Source organism: Urocampus carinirostris, chromosome 10, assembly GCF_059441175.1.
Source record: "Urocampus carinirostris isolate Australia breed hairy pipefish chromosome 10, RoL_Ucar_1.0, whole genome shotgun sequence".
Lineage (NCBI taxonomy): Eukaryota > Metazoa > Chordata > Actinopteri > Syngnathiformes > Syngnathidae > Urocampus > Urocampus carinirostris.
The window spans coordinates 1571128-1593414 of record NC_142358.1 but is presented as its reverse complement, the minus strand read 5'-3'; the positions used below and the strand labels follow the sequence as shown (position 1 = coordinate 1593414).

The 22287-nt window shown below is 42.2% G+C and overlaps 1 protein-coding gene across 1 annotated transcript in view; it reads left to right on the top strand.

Moving 5' to 3' along the window:
* b3glcta (beta 3-glucosyltransferase a) overlaps positions 1-22287 on the top strand; it is a 103004-nt gene that overhangs the window by 60309 nt on the left and 20408 nt on the right. The window contains exon 13 of the mRNA XM_088345855.1: positions 17922-18021. Coding sequence (XP_088201981.1) covers positions 17922-18021 — 100 coding nt within the window. The remainder of the gene's footprint in view (positions 1-17921; positions 18022-22287) is intronic.

The following is a 22287-nucleotide window of genomic DNA, read 5'->3' as shown; positions in this document are numbered from 1 at the left end:
CGGGAATGAATAAAGTATCTATCTATCTATCTAATCTACAAAAAAAAGATAAAATACAAAACATCCCAAAAGAATGCATCTTGACCAATCACAAGACAATAAAAGCGTATCGGAGGAAACTAGCTGTTGATTGGTCGGGAGCAGGAACCCATCATTTACTTCCATGAAGACGTTTTGTCTGTTACCGATGCATCTTTGAATGTCAACAGCACTGGTTGCTCACATTTTTTAGCCCGGATTCGCATTTTCTTTCGACGTACTAGTAAAATACTTTATTTGTAATTGTTACCTTACAATATGGTAGTAGATATTTTTATTGGGGACATGTTCCTCAAAGAATTGACGTAAATCGACTCAGAGTGGAAAACGGCGCCACTGAAAAATGTATCAGGTGTGTCTAGGGGGGCACACCGCTGTTGTTGCTCTGCAGCCAAAATAACGCACAGCTTTTGACCTTCAGTAATGGTAACGGCAGAAAATATAATGAGTTAGAATACCCCGTTACTGAAAAAAATAATGCCATTAGGTAAAGGCGTTATTCCCAACACTGGTGGTGTTACCCTGAAGGTATTTTGTCCCAGTTTTTGATTTTGGGGTGTGTTTAATCAAAGAGAGAGCTGTTGTAATTACTAACACAGAGATGAAATTCCACCCAAATTGTGAAATTTGTTCAAAATAAAACCAAATGGTAATTTGTCATCATTGTAAAAGAGAGCGGAGGATTTAAATCACGTAGGTGTAAAAAGGCCAATTAAGGTCATATTGAATATTATCGTAAATTTTACTTTTTAAGAACTATATTACCTGCTAAAAATTGAGGAAACCACTCTATCACTACTAGAGGTGTTGAGCCTAAAAAAATTCAACCCGACCTGACCCGAGTTGCGGGTATGTAAACCCAAACCCGCCGGATTAACTTGATTTGATAACCCGAGCCCGATATAAACCCGAAGCTTTCATTTGCCACTAAAGTAAATGTCAAGATTGTATTAGGATGAAGAAAAGAACACCTCTCAGTCTGAGTTTTAGGTTTTTGATAGCGTGCTTGTGGAATCAGTTCAGGAAGAAAAACACGCTCCGCCTATGGCTAGAGGCTCATTTATTGGAAAGCACGGGCATAGAACCACACATCTGATTGGCTTAACTGAGGTCTTATGAATATAAGAAAATAATCTGATTTGTTTAGACAGAATACACATGTTCTAATGAAGTGAATAATGCTGGTTGCTAGATGGCGTGTGAGCATAATAAATGAGTAGTAAGGAAGAGTCCAGACCCGGACACTCCTGTCTTAGATGGACGCATGTCCTGCCTGTTTTTTAAGGTTTGCTCCCTCCAATACAGGTGATGATTGCAATCTTCTGCCAGCATGCTGATCAACTGATAATTTGTATCACCTGAGTTGACGAAGAGAAATGTCCAAAATCATGCAGGACATGTTCTCAGATCTGGTCTAGTTAGAGTTCGTGTTTCCCCTTCCAAGACTGGGGAAGGCTCATTTGCCTGCCGTGGTTGCGGCTTGCTTGTCTTCACCTCCCTTGCCAGTAGCTCCCAGTTAGCATCGGGGCTAGCCGAGAGAATGTTCCTTGTTTGGTTTGATTCCGGCCTTGCATCCTCGCGATTGACACTGCTGCCATTTGTTGGCCCTCGGTGAGCCTTGTTTGCTCACCCGCGTGTACTCATTGATCGGTTAGCCTGCAGTTGTTGCCGTTTTTTTTGCCGCGTCTTTTGGTTGGTCCATTCCCGGCCAGCCTCGCGTTTTGTAACTGGATCCGGTGTATTGCTCGTTGGCCGCCACTCTGGACTTTCTGCAGTCTGTCCTCGATGATGGACATGCTATCTCTATCCTAAAGAGTGTATTTAGTTGCTATCTGGAATCAACACTAAGGTTGATGGCTTCTGTTTCAAAGGGGCGCTCGAAGGTTCCATCTCCATACTGTTCCTGGCGACCCTGGGAATTTCAGCTGTTGTCGGACAGCTTCTCTCAGCCCCTCCATTTAAGCCGATTGCTGGGTGTCTGACTCCAGCTGCTTCGACTTTTGTAAAGCGCGTCGGCAAGTTTCATGCGATGACCTTCAGCCGCACCTTCCAGCTGTGGCACCCTGACGGTGCTAGTGTCTCGCTGTTGCCGAACTTTGCTTTCGTCCCCAAGGTGCTTTCTGGCTCAATTTTAACAGGCCACTGAAGCCCGCGCTGTTACACTCCTCCGGGTGAGGGTTGGAGACTGGCCAGAGCTCTTGTGCCCGGTGCATGCTTCAACAGGTTATACTTTGTCGAGACAGCAAGTGTCCCGCTGAATTTTGAAGGCCATTCCCTAGTCTTATGCGACTGCTGTGGGCCCCTGCCCTCAGGGGTGCGCTGCTGTTCGACTAGGGCCATTCCCACTTCCTGGGCTGCCCTGAAGGGGAGTACCCCTGAAAAAGATTGCCGTGGGGTCAGGAAGCTTTGGCTCTTTTCATTAGTGCATTCGGCTTGGAGAATCACATTGACGTAAATTTTTATCTATAGCATTCCAAATCTGTTAAGCAGTAGCTTGAGTCTAGTGCATGTATAGCAAACGTAGCACTAACACAATGACTTGTTCGGTCGAGTATTTAAAGAGGATACTCCCCACTACAGTATACAGTCAAGGTGTCACACCAACAAACCCCGTTTTAGCTTTACGTCACAAATAAATCCTTTATATGGAAGATCATTTAACAATTTAGGCTCTCTGTTAAGACACTGGATGATGAAAACCCACAGAAAACTGTGAACAGCCAACCACGCACACAAAGCAATTTTATTGGGTGAGTGTCTGGGGTGGGCAGAGCTATGCACTCAGCGCACTTCTTGCCGAGGACCGTGCAGTGTTTTGTGACATTTTTCCAAAATAACTCTTCTTTAATCTTGTTTTTAAAGCAGTATTTATGAAAAAAAGAAGGTAAAAATGAGCCTTAACGATTTTAAGAAATTGCAGGAGGGAAACAAGTTTAAATTTGAATATTTGTTGATGATGGATACAGGCTCTGGCATTATTTTTATTTACATTCATACTTATCACCTTTACCTTGATACAATGGCACCACACATGCACCATAAACAGGAATCACACCACTCTAAAAACATACATTAAACAAGCATATTGACCAGTCAATAATAGCCGTGCCACCTTTTTTCCAAGCATTCAGCATTATAACCATCCAACCCAGGCGCCTTACCCCCTTCATTTCTTTCACTGTCTCTTGCACCTCCCATGTTTCCACAGGCTTTACATTTAAATCACCCAACACGGGCATTCTCCCCATACCACTGATTGCCTCAACTGGCAAAACTCTCACATCCTCCACATTCAGCAACTCCTCAAAATACTCTGCCCATCTCAGATTCACATTCAGATTTACTTTATTGTCATTCGTGTACACGTGTATACAGAACGAAATGTCGATACATCTGACCCGCACAGTTTCTTTGAACGTCAGCCGGGATAAATAAGATTAACCATGTCTTCGTCAGAATTTTAGCGCAGCAGTTCGTGATCTCGCGGTTCGATGCCACTTCCAGTTGTTAAATGGTCCAGTTTATTGTCCAGAGCGCGAACGTTGGAGAGCAAACTGGATGTTAGAAGGGTTAGCCTTTAGCTTAGCTGTTAGCCCGGCCCGCTTCCTCGTCACGCCGCTGTCTTGCCACTCTGCTTCGCTGCTTTGTAGGCCGCTGGGTCATTGTTGACATAGCAGTCCGTGGCTAATAAACACTCCCGAGTGGTCGTAGCACCGAGCGCTTGATGTCGAGTGGTCGTAGCACCGAGCGCTTGATGTCCTCGTTCGGCGGTCACGCCGCTGTCTTGCCACTCTGCTTTGCTGCCTTGTAGGCCGCTGGGTCTTGCTGACATAGCAGTCTGTGGCTAATAAACACCGAGCGCTTGATGTCTGGATGATCGCATATCCACCAAAAAAAACTGCGATCGTATCTTAATCTGCAGTTCGAGCCGACTTTGTGCGCCATCAAAACTGAGTCGAAGACTGGATCTTATGGCCGACGTGTAAAAAAAACGTTGCAAGACGATGCAGCCGCAGCCGAACAGGGCGCCGCCATCTCGTCCTGACTTCTCCACTACCACTGACCAGCAATCTACCGTCCCTATCTTTTACTTTCTCTTCCTTTCCAGACTCGCTCTTTTTAACTTTTTTCACTTCTTTTTTCACTTCTTTCTTTTTTCCATTCCTTAATAATTCACTCCTATTTTTCAACACCATTTATATTTGCTTTCCTATTTGCTGCTTTCCTTTTTGCTGCTTCCACTACCGCTTTTAACAACTTTTTTTTTTCTATTTATACCTTTGATACGCATCACCACTCTTATCTTGCAGCCACTCATCAAAAGGTACATCTCTTCTCTGTCACAGCCTCTGAGACCTCATTATTGCACCATTCCCTTCCTTTTCCTAATGCCTCGACCAACTTTTTTCATTCCACACACTCGTCAACACTGCCTTTTTAAACCACTACGATTTCATTTCCACACAATCCACTTCTCTTCTACTAATCTGTTCATACTCTTCCCCTATCCTCTCTTTAAACTCTCTCTCCTTTTCTGCCTTTTTCAACTCGGACATTTTCACCTCTTCCCTCACACTCTTCCTATAACTAGCCCCCCCACGATCCATCTATTATAAATTTTCTTTCTACATAAAAATGAATGAATGAATTAGTGAATGAAAACTGTATTCGAGCATCAAAATAAAAACAGAACAAAAACATTAACTCAAGAACAAAATAACGTTACATAATATGTTCGAAAAGGGGTAGTAAGAAGCAAATGCTTATATTACCTACCCCTTCATCTTCCCCACCAGATATACCAATGATATACCAACAATTGTAATGATATTAATAACTAGACAATTCCCGCGGCTATTGTAAGAGTTGTAATTGATCTGGAAGATGATCCCGGCATGTATATATAACCCCGGTTGTTAGCATTATGAGTTAGCATAAAGTTTTTAACTCAGAGAGATGTTTCTGTCATTTTTTACTTGGTTCTGTGGGGGGACTCTGCCCACAGAAACACCCCCCCGGTACTGGCAAGTTCATTTGAGATGGGCCCACAACCGTTAGCATCAAGGATATGCCTTGTAGGGGTCTAGAAAAACACATTCATGTAAATAACCTAGTAATAACACTGTTATTACACTTTAAAAACTTTTAAAATATACATGATCAAATAGAATGGGCCGTTCGATTTGAGTTGGCCCATCTGAAATCCATCGAGCCCATTCATTTTGCTGATTCATTAGCATGTGGCCATTAGCATAATTTTTTAGCATGAAACAGCTAGTATTTAGCCATTAGCATCACTTTACATGTACCCATCAGCATAACTCATCAACATGTACCCATTAGCATAGTTTGTAAAGATGAAGTTGTTTAAATATATCCATCACCAACATTTTTTAGAATGAAGCATTTAGCCGTTAGCATCACTTTTTAGCATGTAGCCGTTGGCATAACTCATCAACATGAGGCCACTGGCATAATTTTAAATATGAAGTCGTTAAAATATTGCCATTACCAAAATTTTTTTGCATGAAAAAGTTAGCATTTAGCCCTTAGCATCACTGGCTATGCCAGCCCAACTAATTGCCAACAGTTTTTACAGCTAGCATGAGTAAGCTAGAATCAACCTCTCATCGCTAATATTTGGGCTGATTTCGCCAGCCCAACACCTTGCTAACAAGCAGATAGCTGTTAGCATCCTCTCGCTAGCATCCACTCTTTGGATCAGTACTTTTCATTTACCCATTGTTAAAGGTAATGTGGGTCGGGCCCCCTCATGCCACCCTGGACAGTCCCTGCTTAGTCCATACAACCCTCTGGAAAAGCCCTCGTTTCCATGACTACCCATAAAAATGAATGGGCCCATGTATTCCGGTTGGGAGAATCTCAAAATACATTCGTCCAGATGGGGACTTTTTTTGGTCCTCGGGGCCCCGGTGACTGGTATCGCTGTAAATAGACATCCCACAAGAGTCCCGGTCGGGCCGGAATTTTTGGTACATGAATCGTTGGGCTACTCCCAAAGCTCTGGGAGGAGTTCCCCGTTAAATTGGAAGAAGATACATATAATAAGAAGAAGAAAACGGGGGATTATATTAGTTGGGATTGCTTCGCAAGCACAACTACATTGCCCTGTGCTTACAGCACTTGGCAATGTTGTCGTGCCTTGCTGAAGCAATCAAAACTAATTTCGATATAAGAATAGCAACAATAACACAAAATTAACTAGACGCACTATTCCCAATCTCCCGCACCACTCATACCCCACCCTCCTAATCTCTGTATCCCGCCAGGAATGTTCATTTGTATCTAAACCTGAACAAATTAATAGTTGGACACCGTTTGATCTCGTCTTGCTATCCGTTGCAAAGCTTGACTCCACACACAGACACACACATATTTCACCTGGTGGTTCTCACCTTTGGGATCATGAATTCACTACAGCCCCTTAAGTTATAATTTTCTTCGTTCCGAATGAATAATTTATGGTTGTTTTCTGGCACTATGTTTTTGTTGACCTTAAATAGCAGTTGTGCAGTGAAAAATTTTACTAAATCATCTAATTTTAATAATTTGGACTGCAGGAATAAGATGTTAGTATGATCTCAATATCCTAACCCGTGTATAGTTCTAATTGCACGTTTTTGGAGGATAAAAAGGGGCTGTAGTGAACTTTTGTAATTATTGCCCCAGACTTCTGCACAATATGTTGAGTATGGCAGAACTAGAGAACAATATAATTAATACAATGCATTATAGTGTAAAAACGAATTTGGCTTTATTAATCATTGAAATGCTTTTAGATACTTTAGTTTGTATGTGTCTGATGTGTGTTTTCCACACACACAATTCCTCTCTACTTTTCCTATTCTCTCACTCCCCTGTTTACCTTTTTTCCTCTTCTTTCCACTGCTCTTTCAACACCCTTAAAGCTCTCGTGTTTTTTTGCTCTTACTCATGCACACTCTCTACCTCTCTGTCTCTTGCTCTCCTTTCACCCTCCATCTTTTTAAACCTTTCTCTCTTACTAGCTTGCACTGTCTGTCTCACTTTGACACACTTTCTCCTGCCACTCTTCTCTTTCCTTTTCTCAGTCTTATTCAATCTTTTCCTCAAGCTTGCTTTCTTGCTCTCTCTCACTTTTTTAATCTCTCACATTCTGTCTTTCTGTCTCTCTTGCTTGCTCTTTTCCCTTCTTCTTATACACTTTATTTATTTATCTTTCTTCCTCTCTCATATGTCTTGCTTTTTTGTCTCTCGTTCTCTCTCCTCTCTCCCCTATGTCTTTCTCAGTACAGATAGATAGATAGATAGATAGATAGATAGATAGATAGATACTTTATTCATCCCCGAAGGGAAATTCACATTTCCAGCAGCATCCCTGAGCTGAGAACAGTACAATAATAAAGCCAAAAGAATACAATATACAATATACAAATACCCAGTGTGACGTGCAAATGCCCACTGTAGCGTGTTATATAGAGTAACTAAATAGTGCTACACAGAATACATATTGCAGCAAGATTCGGTAATATCCAATGTAGGTGGTGTGGTTTAATGTGGGCCTTTACTCTGCCGGGTGGAGTTAAAGAGCCTCATGGCATGAGGAAGAAAAGATCTCTTCAGTCTGTCCGTAGTACAAGACAGTGACAGCAGTCTGTCGCTGAAACTGCTCTTCTGTCTGGAGATAATGCTGTGTAGTGGATGCGATGGATTGTCCATGATTGACCTCAGCTTTTTCAGTGCTCGTCTCTCAGCTACTGTTGTTAGGCTGTCCAGCTCTTTGCCCACAACAGAGCTCGCTTTCCTAGCCAGTTTATTGAGACGAGAGGCATCCTTCTTCTTGACGCTGCCTCCCCAACACGCTGCCGCATAGAAGAGGGCGCTTGCCACTACTGTCTCATAGAATATTTTCAGGAGCTTTTTGCAGATGTTGAAGGAGGCCAGCCTTCTGAGGAAGTAAAGTCGGCTTTGCCCTTTCCTACATAGAGCTTCTGTGTTGGCAGTCCAGTCCAGTTTGTTGTCCAGCTGCACACCCAGGTATTTGTAGGTCTGGACAAATTCTACACATTCTCCCTTGATGGTTACAGGAACCGGGTGAGTTCTGGTTCTCCTGAAGTCCACCACCATCTCTCTGGTCTTGGTGGTGTTTAGGTGCAGGTGGTTTGCGTCGCTCCATCGGACAAAGTCCTGAATCAATTTCCTGTACTGCTCCTCCTGCCCGTTTCTGATACATCCCACGATCGCAGTGTCGTCGGCAAACTTTTGCACATGGCAGGACTCAGAGTTGTACTTAAAGTCCGATGTATATAGAGTGAATAGGAATGGAGAGAGAACGGTCCCCTGCGGAGATCCTGTGCTGCTAACCACAGTGTCCGATGTGCAGCCCCCCTGTTTCACATACTGGGGTCTGCCTGTCAGGTAGTCAGTAATCCATTCTACAAGGTGTGAGCTAACTCCCATCTCTGTCAGTTTCCTACTCAGTAGCAGAGGCTGTATGGTATTGAAGGCACTGGAGAAGTCCAAAAATGTAATCCTCACAGCCCCCTTCGCCCTATCCAGGTGAGAGAGGGATCGGTGTAACATGTATACTATAGACTCCTCCACTCCCACCTTCTCCTGGTAAGCAAATTGCAGTGGGTCGATGGCGTGACGGACCTGCAGCCTCAGGTGGTGCAGCAGCAGCCGCTCCATGGTCTTCATCACATGTGATGTCAGGGCGACCGGCCTGAAGTCGTTGAGTTCCTCAGGTCTTGATTTCTTTGGGACTGGGATGATGCAGGATGTTTTCCACAGCTGAGGGACCTTCCCCTGTTCAAGGCTCAGGTTGAAGATGCGCTGTAGAGGGTCTCCCAGCTCAGACGCACAGGCTTTCAGCAGTCGGGGGGATATTCCATCCGGACCAGCTGCCTTGCTGGTTCGTAGCCTTCTCAGCTCTCCACACACCTGGGCTGAAGTTATTTTTAGTGGGGGGATGTCTTCCATGCTAGTGTCCAGAGGGGAAGGGGGAAGGACAGCTGCACTACTCAGGGGTGAGGATGAGGCGGAGTGGACAGCTGCACTACTCAGGGGTGAGGATGAGGCGGAGTGGTCAAACCTGTTGAAAAAGTTGTTCAACTGGTTGACTCGCCCCACATCTATATCCACAGCCACACCCTGCTTGGTGCTGCAGCCAGACACCATACACGCACACATACACACACATCCATCCATCCATTATCTGCACCACTTATCCTTTTTGAGTTGTTCCTTGCCCGCATGCTGGTTTATCAGGTAATTGTGTAATTTTGTAATTATAATCCTTTGCAGTCCTTTGAAACATTTTTGTGATTAAGGGCTATATAAATAAATGTGACTTGACTTGATTTATCCTCAGTAGGGTCCCAGGGATGCTGGAGCCCATCCCAGCTATCTTTGGGCAGTGGGCAGGGGAGACCCTGAACTTGTTATGAGCCAGTCGCAGGGCACACAGGGACAGACAACTCACTCGCTCATCCACACATAGGACAATTTGGACAGGCCAATTAACCTGACATGCATGTTTTTGGAATGTGGGTGGAAACCAGAGCGCCCGGAGGAAACCCACGCAAGCATGGGGAGAACATGCAAACTCCACACATGAAGGTTCGATCTCAGAACTGTGCCACACATGCGCTAATCACTGCGCTGCTGTGCTCCCCCATACACACACATATATATGTACTATATATATATATATATATATATATATATATATATATATATATATATATATATATACACACACACACACACAGTAGTTTGCGAAACTATTTGGCCCCCTTGAACATTGTGACCTTTTGCCACATTTCAGACTTCAAACATCAAGATATAAAACTGTAATTTCTTGTGAAGAATCAACAATAAGCGGGACACAATTATGTATATAAGTCAAGTCCCTTTTATTTGTATAGCTCTCACATGCAATCTCAAAGGGCTGCACAGACCGCAGATTATTGCAAACAAACTGTTATTACACCACTCCTCGATCTAAAACCTACATGAGGGCAAGGAAAAACTCCAAAACTTCAACATTGGAAAAATGAAAAACTTGAAGGGACTGCACATGAGGTAATCCCCCTTCCAGGATGACCAGACTACAATGGATGTTGCAACAACAAATAATACACAGATATTGTCAACATGAAATATAGGTCATTCATGAGCTATGAAATAAAAGTGTGTTTTCAGCCTAGATTTAAACAGTTCCACTGAGGTTGCAGATCGAATCTCAGGGGGCAGAGCATTCCACAACACCGGGGTCCACCGGGGTTTGTTTTTGTTTTGTGTGACCTGTAGAGGTGGAGAGAAAAGTCCTTGATGATGTTTTCTGCTCTGCTGAGCTAACGAGAGCAAGCAATGGCCTCCAGACTGGGTAGAGAGCAACCAACGATTCTCTGGGCTGTGTTGATGACCATCTGAAGTGTTTTTCTGTCTGCTGCCGTGCACCCAGCATGCCACACCGTAATGCAGTATGTTAAAATGCTCTCCACTGTGGCTTTGTAAAAGGACACCAGCAGCTGCTGTTTCAGATGATTTTTCATGAGCACTCTCAGGAAATTGAGAATTGAGATTGCTGGACCTTCCCTACCACCGCTCTGGTGTTTGCAGACCAGGAGAGGTCATTGGAGATGTGCACACCCAGGAATTTGAAAGAGTGGACTCTCTACACAGTCTCCTTTTATAATGATTGGTGCTGGGTTCTTGCCTTTCCTCCTGAAGTCCAGTATGAGTTCTTTTGTTTTTTTGGTGTTCAGTGCGAGGTAGTTTTTCAAAAACCATGTTGTCAGTGACTTCACATCATCCCTGTACGCCGCCTCGTCCCTTCAGGGATGAGGCCGACCAAGGTGGTATTGTCGCCCTACTTAACAATTGTGTTCGTGAGGTGGGTCGGTGAGCAGTCGGAGGTGTAGAGGGTGAAAAGCAGGGGGCTCAGTACACAACTTTGGGGGGAGCCAGTGCTCAGTGTTAGGGTGGGAGAGACGTGGTTGCAGAGTTTCATGGACTGTGGGTGGTTTGAAAGGAAGTCCATTATCCAGTGGCAGATGGAGGAAGAGAGTCCTAGGTGAGAGAGTTTCTCCATCAGGATATCCGGGATAATGGTGTTGAAAGCATAGCTGTAGTCCAGAAAGAGCATTCTGACATAGCTCCCCCGGTGGTCCAGGTGTCTCAGCGCGGTGTGAAGTGCTGTGTTTATGGCGTCGTCAGTGGAGCGGTTTGCCCTGTAGGCAAACTGATGGGGGTCCAGTGTGGGTGGCAGGGAGTTTTTTATGTGCTGGGACACCAACCTCTCAAAGCACTTCATTACCACAGGCGTAAGAGCGACAGGCCTGTAGTCGTTGAGGCTTTCCACTGCTGACTTCTTTGGGATGGGAATGATGGTGGAGGTTTTGAAGCAGGGTGGGACGGTAGCCTGTGACAGGTACTGGTTGAAGATGGTGATGAAGACCCCAGCCAGCGGATCGGCACAGTCCCTGAGTACCCTGCCTGCTACTCCATCCGGGGCAGCTGCCTTTCTGGGGTTAACAGTTTTCAGCACACGCCTTACTTCATGCACCTGAAGTGTTAATGTGTTACTGCTGGTGTTTGGTGGGTGTGATGTGACCGTTTGTTGCCTTCCAGCTTTAAAGCGAGCAAAGAACTGATTAAGATCTGCATCTAGTGAAGCATCAGTCCCAACAGTTGCCAGGTTGCTGCCTCTGAAGTTTTTGATGTGTTGTAGACCCTGCCACATCCTCCTCGAGTCATTTCCAGCAAAGAGGTGCTCGATCCTACTCATGTAGGCTGCCTTTGCGTCCTCAATCCCTCTCTTCACGTCAGCCTTGTAAATGCTGTAAAGAGCCTTGTCTCCAGACCTGAAGGCAGTGTTGCGGTGTTTTTTAGGAGGATGCGCACCTCGCTGGACATCCAGGGTTTTTGGTTTGTGTAGACCCAGATTTTTGTATTTACTGTGACGTTATCCATGCAATGTCGAATATAGGATAATACAGTGTCAGTGAATTCCTGGAGGTCATGATGTTCAAATACCTCCCAGCCAGTTCAGTTATGTTAGAAGACTTAAATGTGGCAAAAGGTCACAAAGTTCAAGGGGGGCAAATAGTTTCCCAAGCCACTGTATATATATATATATATATATATATATATATATATATATATATATATATTCACACACACACAGACACCCTTGAGAAAACTTCCTTTTGCTTTTTTTTAAATGCCAATTTTTTCACTGCGGTTGGAAAAATCTTACGGAATAAAGCTTATAAATAATCATCATCAAATAAAAAAATCTTGTTTTTGGGACCAAAAAACAAAATTCCTGTTAGAGTGTAAAAAGTGAGATGAACGCAGACAGACACGGCTGATTTGCTCCAATCAGCCACCTTCAAGGCGTCACCACTCGCTTGTCGCTTTTTGTACGCCAATGTCACGCAGCGGTCAAAAAGATGTGTACCAAAAGAAATTATGGACGGGTGGATGCACTCACATGCATAATTAGGACGAAGATTAGCAGAAAAAAAGACTACAGGACAGTAGAGAGAGAAAGCATGTTCAGTGTTTGTGGTGAGTTAAAGTGTGTTGGACATTGAATTTTTTTGTTTGTTTTTTAAAGGAATCTTATTTCTTCTTTTTAGCTTTCTTTCTTTCTCTCTCACTCCCTCTCTTTCTCTCTCTCTCTCTCTCCCTCCCTTCTTCTCCCTGTAGTCCTTTCTTCTTCTCTTAAACACTAATGCACTATCCCTTTTCATTTATTTCTCTTTCTCACTTTATCTTGCTTTCTCTAGCCTCTCTCTCGCCTCTCACTCTGGATTTTTTTTCTCTCAAACTTTCGCTTTGTATGCCTTGCTCTCTCTCTCTCTCTCACTCTCTCTCTTCACTATCTCTGTTTCTAGCTCTTAAAGATTTCCCTCTCTTTCTATCTCAATCACTATATAGTTCTCTCTCTAGGTATTTTCTTTATCCTCTCTATTGCTAGCTCTGTAGCATTTTTTATCTTTTTTTTTCTGTATCTCTAGCTCTCTTCTTGTATCCCATTACCGATTTACCCCAGACCTGCCTGGTGTGTTATTTGGTTTTCATAAATTGGTCATAATGACTTTCTGTGCATTTAAACTGAGCCTTAATTACAAACAGGTTTACTCTGTCATTCTTAGTCATTTAAGGTGAACATCTGAAGTCAGTTGGCTGAGCTCAGACAACACAAGGACTATATTTTTGTGTCACCTTATTTTCTGTATTTTCTTTGTAAATGTAATATATAAATGTTGAGATTATTTGTTTCACTTTACGATTGTGTCTCGTATTGATACTTTTTTTTTCAAGCTTTAAATCCTAAGCCTGAAATGTGGCAATATGAGAAGTTATTGAGGAGGGCAATACTTTTGTTCAGCACTGTAACTACCTTGTAAATAATTGTTGTTTAATTATCCTGACATTCTTTTGATATTATCGCTCTAAAAAGTCTTTATTACTCGTTTATACGGGAGTGCCGCGTTGTAAACAATACTAACTGTGTACTTATCAAAAACAACAAAGACAAGTACATTCAGAAATCAAATGCAAAGCGTTCTGTTTGGCCTAAGAGCAACACTGCACATCACCCTAAAAACACCATCCTGATAGTCAAACATTGTTGTTGCAGCATCATGCTCTGGGTTTGGTTTTCTCTAGCAGGGACTTGAAAGATCGTTAAAGTTGATTCAGGCAGAACATTTGTCGGAGTCTGCAAAAGACCTGGGAATGGGGCGCAGGTTTGCCTTTCAACAGGACGACTCTAAACATATAGAAAAATCTACAACGGAATGGTCTAAAATTAACAATAAACAGTTGTAAGAATGACCTAGCCAAAGTCCAGACCTCAATCTGATTGTGCATTTGTAGAAAAATGCTGTGCACAAATAATTGCTATCAAACTTTAGGGAACATGAGCTGTTTTGTAGGGAGGAAAGGGAAATAATTCTGTTTCGAGTGCAAAACCTAGAGACATACCCAAAAAGACTTGTGGCTGCGAAATGTGGTTGTGCAAAGTATTAACTCAAACGGGCCAAAATTTTTTGCAATGCCTACTTTTTTTCTTTAACGTGTTGCCCCTATGGCTTTTTTTCTCTTTAAGCACAATATAAAATGTTGAATACATTTGGTTTCTTCTCACTATTGTGTCTCACATATTGTTGATTCTAAATAGAAATTTTGGGTTAACTATAAGAGCCAAGAGGAAACCTGCAGGTTCGAGAGCGTTCGACATTCAGGCCTAGGGGTTTTGGAATGCCCTGCCCCCTGTGATTCGATCTGCATCCTCAGTGAAATTGTTTGTCTAGGCGTAAAACTCACTTCTATTCTATCGCTTATAAATAACCTATATTCCATGTTAACAATATCTGTGTCTTGTTTGTCAATGCTACATCTATTGCCACCTGGTCATCCTTTTGATTTGATCTTTATTTTAGATAGATAGATAGATAGATAGATACTTTATTCATCCCCGAAGGGAAATTCACATTTCCAGCATCCCTGAGCTGAGAACAATCGAAAAATCGAAAATAACACCTGAGAACAATCGAAAAATCGAAAATAACACGGGAGCTGCTGGAGTGGCTGCCATTCGTGACAGCGCCGGAAGAAACGATTCAATTTGAATCATGTACAAACAAACAAACAATTGAATCATGTATGGTTCATACCGGCCGAATATGAACACAAAACTTTTCTGGTTCTCACCTGTAAGGCCTTTATTGTTGACATATTCCTTTAATATCATAAAAAATGGTTTTTCACTTAAAATGGTTTTTCACTTACCATTGTTCACCACAAGTAATATCTTCATCATGGTTATTAGTGCTACCTTTCCCTGATCCCATTTTACAAAGCTCCTGTAACATTTGTTTGAATTGGCACTCACATATAAGAAGTCAATCCCAGTTTCCACTCCAGAGTAATTCAAGCTAGTACAGGGAATTCAAAATCCTTATCATATTATCATTATTGATAGTTCAGTTTTAAAATTGTTTCATATATATATTATATATATGTGTGTAGCACGGTGGCGCATTGGCCAGCACGTGTACTGCATTACTAAGGACCTGGGAACAGGTGTGTGTGTTCCAAGCCAGCCACTGGGCTCCTGTGCGGAGCCTGCATGCTCCCATTGTTTCCGTTAGTTTCCTCCGGCTATCTGGTTTCTTTTATATTATACTTTAATTATTTTATATTTTATTTTTAATTGTATTGTTTGTTAATGCAACATCCATTGCAGCCTGGTCATCCTAGAAGGAGGGGTTTCCTCATGTGCAGTCCCTTCTCAAGGATTCTTCATTTTCCTCATGCCTTGGTTTTTGAGATTTTCCTTGCCCTCATGTAGGTTTTAGATCAGGGGATGTTATCATATTAGTCTGTAGTTTGCAATAATCTGTTGTTTGTGCAGCCCTTTGAGACTCCTTTTGATTAGGGGCTATACAAATAAAAATGACTTGACTTGAGTCTCTCTCTCCCTCTTTCTCTCTCTCTCTCTCTCTATCTCCATCCCTTTATTCTCCTTATCTGTAGCTCTCTGGCATTTTTTTCTTGTTCTCTTTGTATCTATTTTTTTATTTCTGTATCTCCTCTCTATGTCCCTTACTTTTTTATCTCCCTCTTTTTCACTTGTTAAATGTACATGTAAATGGTTTGCATTTATACAGCGCTCTTCAAGTCAATGAAGACCTCCCAAATGGCTTTTACATTTTGCTCCACACTTTTCCCATTTACACACTAACTTGTGTTGCTCTTCTCTCGTTTCCTCTTTCTTTCGCGCCCTGTTTTTCACTTCATAGCCCTCTAGCTTTTCTCTAAGCGTCTATATCTTTCTGTTGTTCTCTCTTTAGCTTAGTCTCTTTTGCAACATCTCTCTATATAGTTCTTTGGGGCGGCATTAGCTCAGGAGGTAGATTGCTCGTCTTGGGATCAAGAGATCGCAGGTTCGATTCCCGGCTCCTACGTGTTATATGTCGAAGTGTCCTTGGGCAAGACATTAAATCCCTAATGCCCCCAATAAGCAGGACGGCGCCTTGCATGGCCGCTATTGGTGTGTGAGTGTGTGTGTGAATGGGTAAGTGTGAAGCAAATTGTAAAGCGCTTTAGGATGTCTTCATTGACTTGAAAAGTGCTATATAAATGCAGACCAGACCATTCTTTCTTTTACTATCTCTCTCTCTAAAGCTTTTCTTACTCTCACCCGTTATCTGTCTCTTGTGCTTTCTCTTTTTCCCTTTTCTCTTGCACTCGCTCACTTTCTTAATTAGAATTGAATTATTTTTTGAAGACACAAATATGTCAGTTTTTGAACTGCAATAACCATGTTTTTTTTTCTAAATGCAAATTTTAGTTGTCAAGTTCTTTTGCGAAGGCAGTACTGAGAGCTACCGATGCTCCTACACCAGTCTCAAACATGACACTGTCGCTCTTTATAAAATAACAGCTTTCTAGGGAATCCCCTATACATAGAAAAACAGGAGATTTTTAATTTATTTACAGTGGAACCTCCGTTCTCGACCATAATCCGTTCCAGAACCCTGTTCGAAAACCGATTTGTTCGATGACCGAAAATCGTTTTTGCCATTAAAAGTAATGTAAAATCGTTTTAATCGGTTCCAACACCCTGAATGTTTACCATGATCGTAAACATGAAGCTAACCCAGGCTAACCGTACGTTCGTGTTAGCTAACATGAACGTGTAAAAATAAAAAAATCAGGTCGTTTATATGTCATTTAGCACCCGGGTCTCCACAAAAAGTGATGAGCGGTTAAAGGATAAAGAAAAGAATTATGAATAGGATTTCTTACCTTTGCGGTGCTCAGCAGAAGCCATGCTGAATTAATAGCAAGATCGGAAACTCGCACACCTTCTTCATATTTTGCTATTATTTCTTTCTCAAATGCAATAGTTGTACGCACTACTCTTCTTTTTTCCCCTGTAGCAACTTTGCTGCTTGCCCCGACCTTCTTCGGAGGCATAATTAGGGGCTAAAACACTCCGTTCACCGATATTAAAAGCGAAAGCAAAAAGAAGTGCGCGCGAACGTCATAACAGTTCTTCACGAGGGGTGGGGGCAATCTACACCCGTACGCCGCTCAGCATCGCACCCTAGCGTACCGGCATTCAAACTCCGTTTTTTTTTTTAACAAAAAACGGAGCAAGAATTTCTCAAAATTTTTGGTCGAGAACCCATTTCTTCGAACTGAGAAGCGTTCGAAAACCGAGGTTCCACAGTATTCCAGTCAGTGGTGGAAGGTGTCTGGTCTCTTTCTGTATTCAGGTGATAGCTGACCAATTTTATTGCAATATGTATTCTGCGTAGCACTATTTAGTTATTCTATATAACACGCTACAGTGGGCATTTGCACGTCACACTGGGTATTTGTATATTGTATTCTTTTTGCCTTATTATTGTATTGTTCTCAGCTCAGGGATGCTGCTGGAAATGTGAATTTCCCTTCGGGGATGAATAAAGTATCTATCTATCTATCTATCTATCTATCTATCTATCTATCTATCTATCTATCTATCTATCTATCTATCTATCTAGCTAACACACAAAACAACTCCTTGCCTCCTACTTTAATAATCCCGTCATTCTTTCTGTGTCACGCTTGGCATCGAAGATTATTCGCTCAGACCCAATTATAATCAGGATGATGTAAATGGATTTCACTGGGTATATTACTGCTGGTTCCATTTTGGTCCTGTTGGAGTAAATTGGTTTTGAACTGGGTCTGGAATTTATTGACTTGGCGGCTCTCACTACTTACCAATAGTAATGGGAAAAACTGTTCCTGTCGATAATCCACTCATTTATGGATAAAAGTCCGCCTAACACCTTCTGTGTTTTCAGGCCACTGCGGAAAGACATTTGCTATACTTCAAAGATTCATCAGCGGAGAGGTTCCCGGCACAGACTGGCTTGTTATCGTGGACGACGACACGCTCATCAGGTTGGGACCCACAATATTGTCATCAGAATCTTTGAGGGAATACATAAATGACTAAAAACACAAGGCACAGACTAAACATCTGAGGAAAGGGTGGACATATTTTAACTCGTACAACTACTAGCCACATTTTCCAAGAGCATGGCTTTGGTGGCTAACTTCCCTTTAGCTGTCAGCAACACTTCATAGAACAGGGGTCGGGAACATATGGCTCTTTACATGAGTACATATGGCTCAGAGATAACATTTGTTAATGCAAATTTTCTCTGTAGTTTCAATTCTGTTAAGTGCAAAGGCAATTTTTGGACCGTAAAGCCAAAGCGTTGTTGATCGCTTACAAGGTACGGTCCAGTACATGTAGTGCACATTCTTAACCACAGTTTAAAGCAGGGGTCGCCAACCCCGTGCACACTGACGCCTGCGGGCTTCTTCTAAAAATAGACCTAATCATGAAATATCAATGTCTAAAATGTGATTAAATTGTGTTGTGATTTTTAAAAAAAAATCTAATTTACAGTGATGCAAATTGAAAACAAAAAGTATGAATAATGTATAAAAAAACATTTTTTTAAAGTACCAGAGTTCGATAAACTGAGAAGATGTAACACGGGGCAGAGGTGAGTGTGCAGGACAATCGCAGCCTCGATCTTGCGCGAAATAGTCAAAATCGATTTCTACATGCACAGACATGGCGTAAAAAAGAAAAAAAAACTTCTAATTTTTATTGTGCATGGAGGAAAGAATTATTTTTTATTGATGTGAAAGAATACTGTGTGTCATTTGCGGAGCGACTGTGGCCGCAGGCAGATGGGCCGGCAGACGGACGATTCAGGCATGCAGACAGACGAGTCAGGCAGGCAGATGGACAGGCAGACTGACGACTCAGGCAGGCAGATGGAGGAGTCAGGCAAGTAGACGGCCAGGCAGACGGACGAGCCAGGCAGGCAGACGGACGTTTCAGGCCGGCAGACAGACGAGCAGGGCAGGCAGACTGACGAACCAGGCAGGCGGACGACCCGGGCAGGCCAACGGCTGATTCAGGCAGGCAGACGGATGATTCCACCAGGTGGACGAACGAATCCCACAGGCAGGCGGGCAGGCGGACGGTCAGTCCGTACTGTCATCAACCGGAACAGGACAAGAACCCAAATGCGTTTGATTCGGCGATCGTTGGGCGTAAGGCGTAAGGCAGCAGGCTTGGAATGACAGGAAGCCAGAGGCCGACGAGATCTATACCAATTTCTCGAGCAGATATTTATTTATTCGGCTAGTATAAACCATAAACATAGATATACAAGAAATCATTTGACACGCAAACTCTCAATAATGATAATATAACAGATTTAAAAGAATAAAAAGAATAGAGCAAAAAATATATTTTAGTGTATAATACAAGGTAATTATATAGAATAGTTTAAAAAGAAAGAATATGTAAATAACAAGACTTACGTTGGCATAATTATATTATACATGATAACCTAAATCAATTCTCGTTGAACATACGTATAGCGGAAGGGTAAAAACTCTTCAAGACGGCGACCTGACGGCAGGTAATCAAAGTACCTGCGAGCTGGGTGACTGGGATCGTCAATAATTTTTAGTGTCCGTTTTCTAGTTCGATCGATGTAGATACTTTGCAGGGACGGGAGGCCAGAACCTATTATTTTCTCTGCCGTCCTCACTACTGATTCCATCTTTGACAATTCTTTCTGACTGATGCTACCAAACCAAACTGTGATTGACCTAGTTAAAACAGATTCAATGATAGCATGATAAAAATTGACTAGAATGGATTGACTGACTCTGAATTATTTGAGTTGACGAAGGAAGTAGAGCCTTTGTCTGGCTGACTTTAGAATATCAATAGCATTGACAGTCCATGTGAAGTCAGCTGACAAGTAAGTACCCAGAAAATTGACTGAAAGTACCAGTTCCACCTCACTACCATTAATTGACAGTGGCACATGCGGGGGAGGCTTAGTACGGAAACCTATTATCATCTCCTTAGTTTTACCTACATTCAGTAACAGTTTACTCTCATGACACCAGATGGAAAGTGAATCAATTTCTGCTCTGTATTCAGTTTCGTCTCCATTTGAAATAAAGCCAGTAACCGTGGTGTCGTCTGCATATTTAGCGAATAGTGAATGGTCAGAATTGGGTTGACAATCATGAGTGAATAGGGAAAACAAAGTTGGAGACAATGGACAGCCCTGAGGCGTACCAGTATTGAGGACAATAGAACATGAATATATTTCACCAAGAAGAGAAGAAAAGTGAGAGCACTGAGCTTAAATAGAAGGGAAGCCAATCTGTCAACGACCGGCAGCTGGCGCCACACGGGCGCGGCCGGTTTGGCACCATGGCAACAGTGACAGTGCCATGTTTTTCCTCTTACAGAAAGCATGCCATTTTTACATTTTCAAACATTTTTGAAAAAGCGTCAGTGACCCTCTAGGGCACATATGTCAGAGTCAAGGCCCGCGGGCCACATTAGGCCCGCGAGAGGGTTTTACCTGGCCCGCGTGACGATATCAATATATTATTAGATCCGGCCCTTCAGGCCGCTGCAAGCCAGCAGCCCGCAGTACGCATGAATACTACAGTTCCCACAATGCAACGGAGACGCGCCGAGCGGGAGCAAAGCGGGAGGCGGTTTGATTTATTCAGCAGTCGATCAGCAGCAGTCATTAGCATAACAGCAAAAATTAGCCCACAGATACCCATCAAGAATGGCTAAACGGAAGGTGGACACTGAAAACCGGGGCTTTCAAACAAGGTGGGAGTTGGAGTACATGTTCACGGAGGTAGCTGGAAAACCTGTGTGTCTGCTATGTGGAGAAAGTGTGGCGGTGATGAAAGAGTATAATATTAGACGGCATCATGAAACAAAACACACGCCTCAAGCAAGTAATGTAGAGTTGTAGTAATACAGTACTCTATATAAATGTATGTAAATACAGTAATAATACAGTAATGTTTCCTGTGCAATTACACATTTGAAGTTTTTACTCCGTTCAAGTTTAAAAGTTAAATATGCACATAAAGAAGGTCTCGTTTTTTGTTGTTCCCCTCGGGTATTTTAAAGCTTTATTGTCTATGTTGACTATGTTGTTTTTGTTTGCCGACTCTGTCCTGGGAGTGTTTCTTGTTTTTCGGCTTTTCATGGAAAATAGATCTTGATGTGGACAACAGTCTTTTGATAAAATTGTCTCCTATTTAGCAGGGAAAATGACTTTTGATTGTTATTATTTGTTAATCAGTAATTCCTTTTTTTCACACTAACCCAGAGAAAGCACAGAAAGGAAAGTCAATGTACATTTGAGCAGGACAGATGAGGTCCAGTGTGTTGATTGCTATTGGTTTTAAGTAACAAGAGATTTTTGCACTTTATTTTATTGTATTTCGAGGCAATATTTCTTTTTAATAATTTCAGATGATTGAATGATAGAAAATGGTTATGAGTTGTTGTTATGAGATATGTTATGAGTTTTTTATATAAAGGACATTTGTATTTTGTGCCTGCTGAAATTAAAAATGACTGACAGAGTCATAAGAAAATATTGCTTTATTTATCCAATCATATTGTAATATATTTGTTGTGTTTTCAGTAGGTTAAATCTTGGTTTCAGTAAAGATTGGACAGTCCGGCCGTCGGCTTGTAGCCAAATGTTTTATTTGGCCCTCCGTCCATTTGACTTTGACACCCCTGCTCTAGGGCAAGGGTCTGGGACTTTCTGACCCAAAGAGGCATATAAGCAAATGTTTTTTTTTTACATTTGAGAGAGAGCCACTCCATATATTTTAAGACAAAATTTTACAAAATCACCAGGCAAAATCTTTTTCTTCAGCGCATTTTATTTCACCCGGTAATGTTTGATGTTTTGATAAAATCTATAAAAAAAATGCCAAAGCCTGTGTCCCATATCAATATAAGTTTACTGTGCCTTTTAAAGTCCGTCTCCCTAACGCAGTTTCTTAAGAGTGTTGAGGCTTATGTGGACTGGCCTTTTCGTCCTAAATAATGGTGTCATAACAAGGTGCAAGCAGTTATTTTGTAAGAATGTCACTAATGATGGCAAACAAGGATACAGTGCCAACATATTTACCTTCAGTGCAGACGGTGCTAGCTATACACCGCGCACGCCCTGTGTATAGCTACACCCATTCCTACCGCTTACCCAATCAAATTGCTCTAGGTGCTTTGCTACAGCTTTTGGGTAAAAAGTTTGTTTTGGGTTGAAGTTTGCTATGTGGCTTTTGATCATA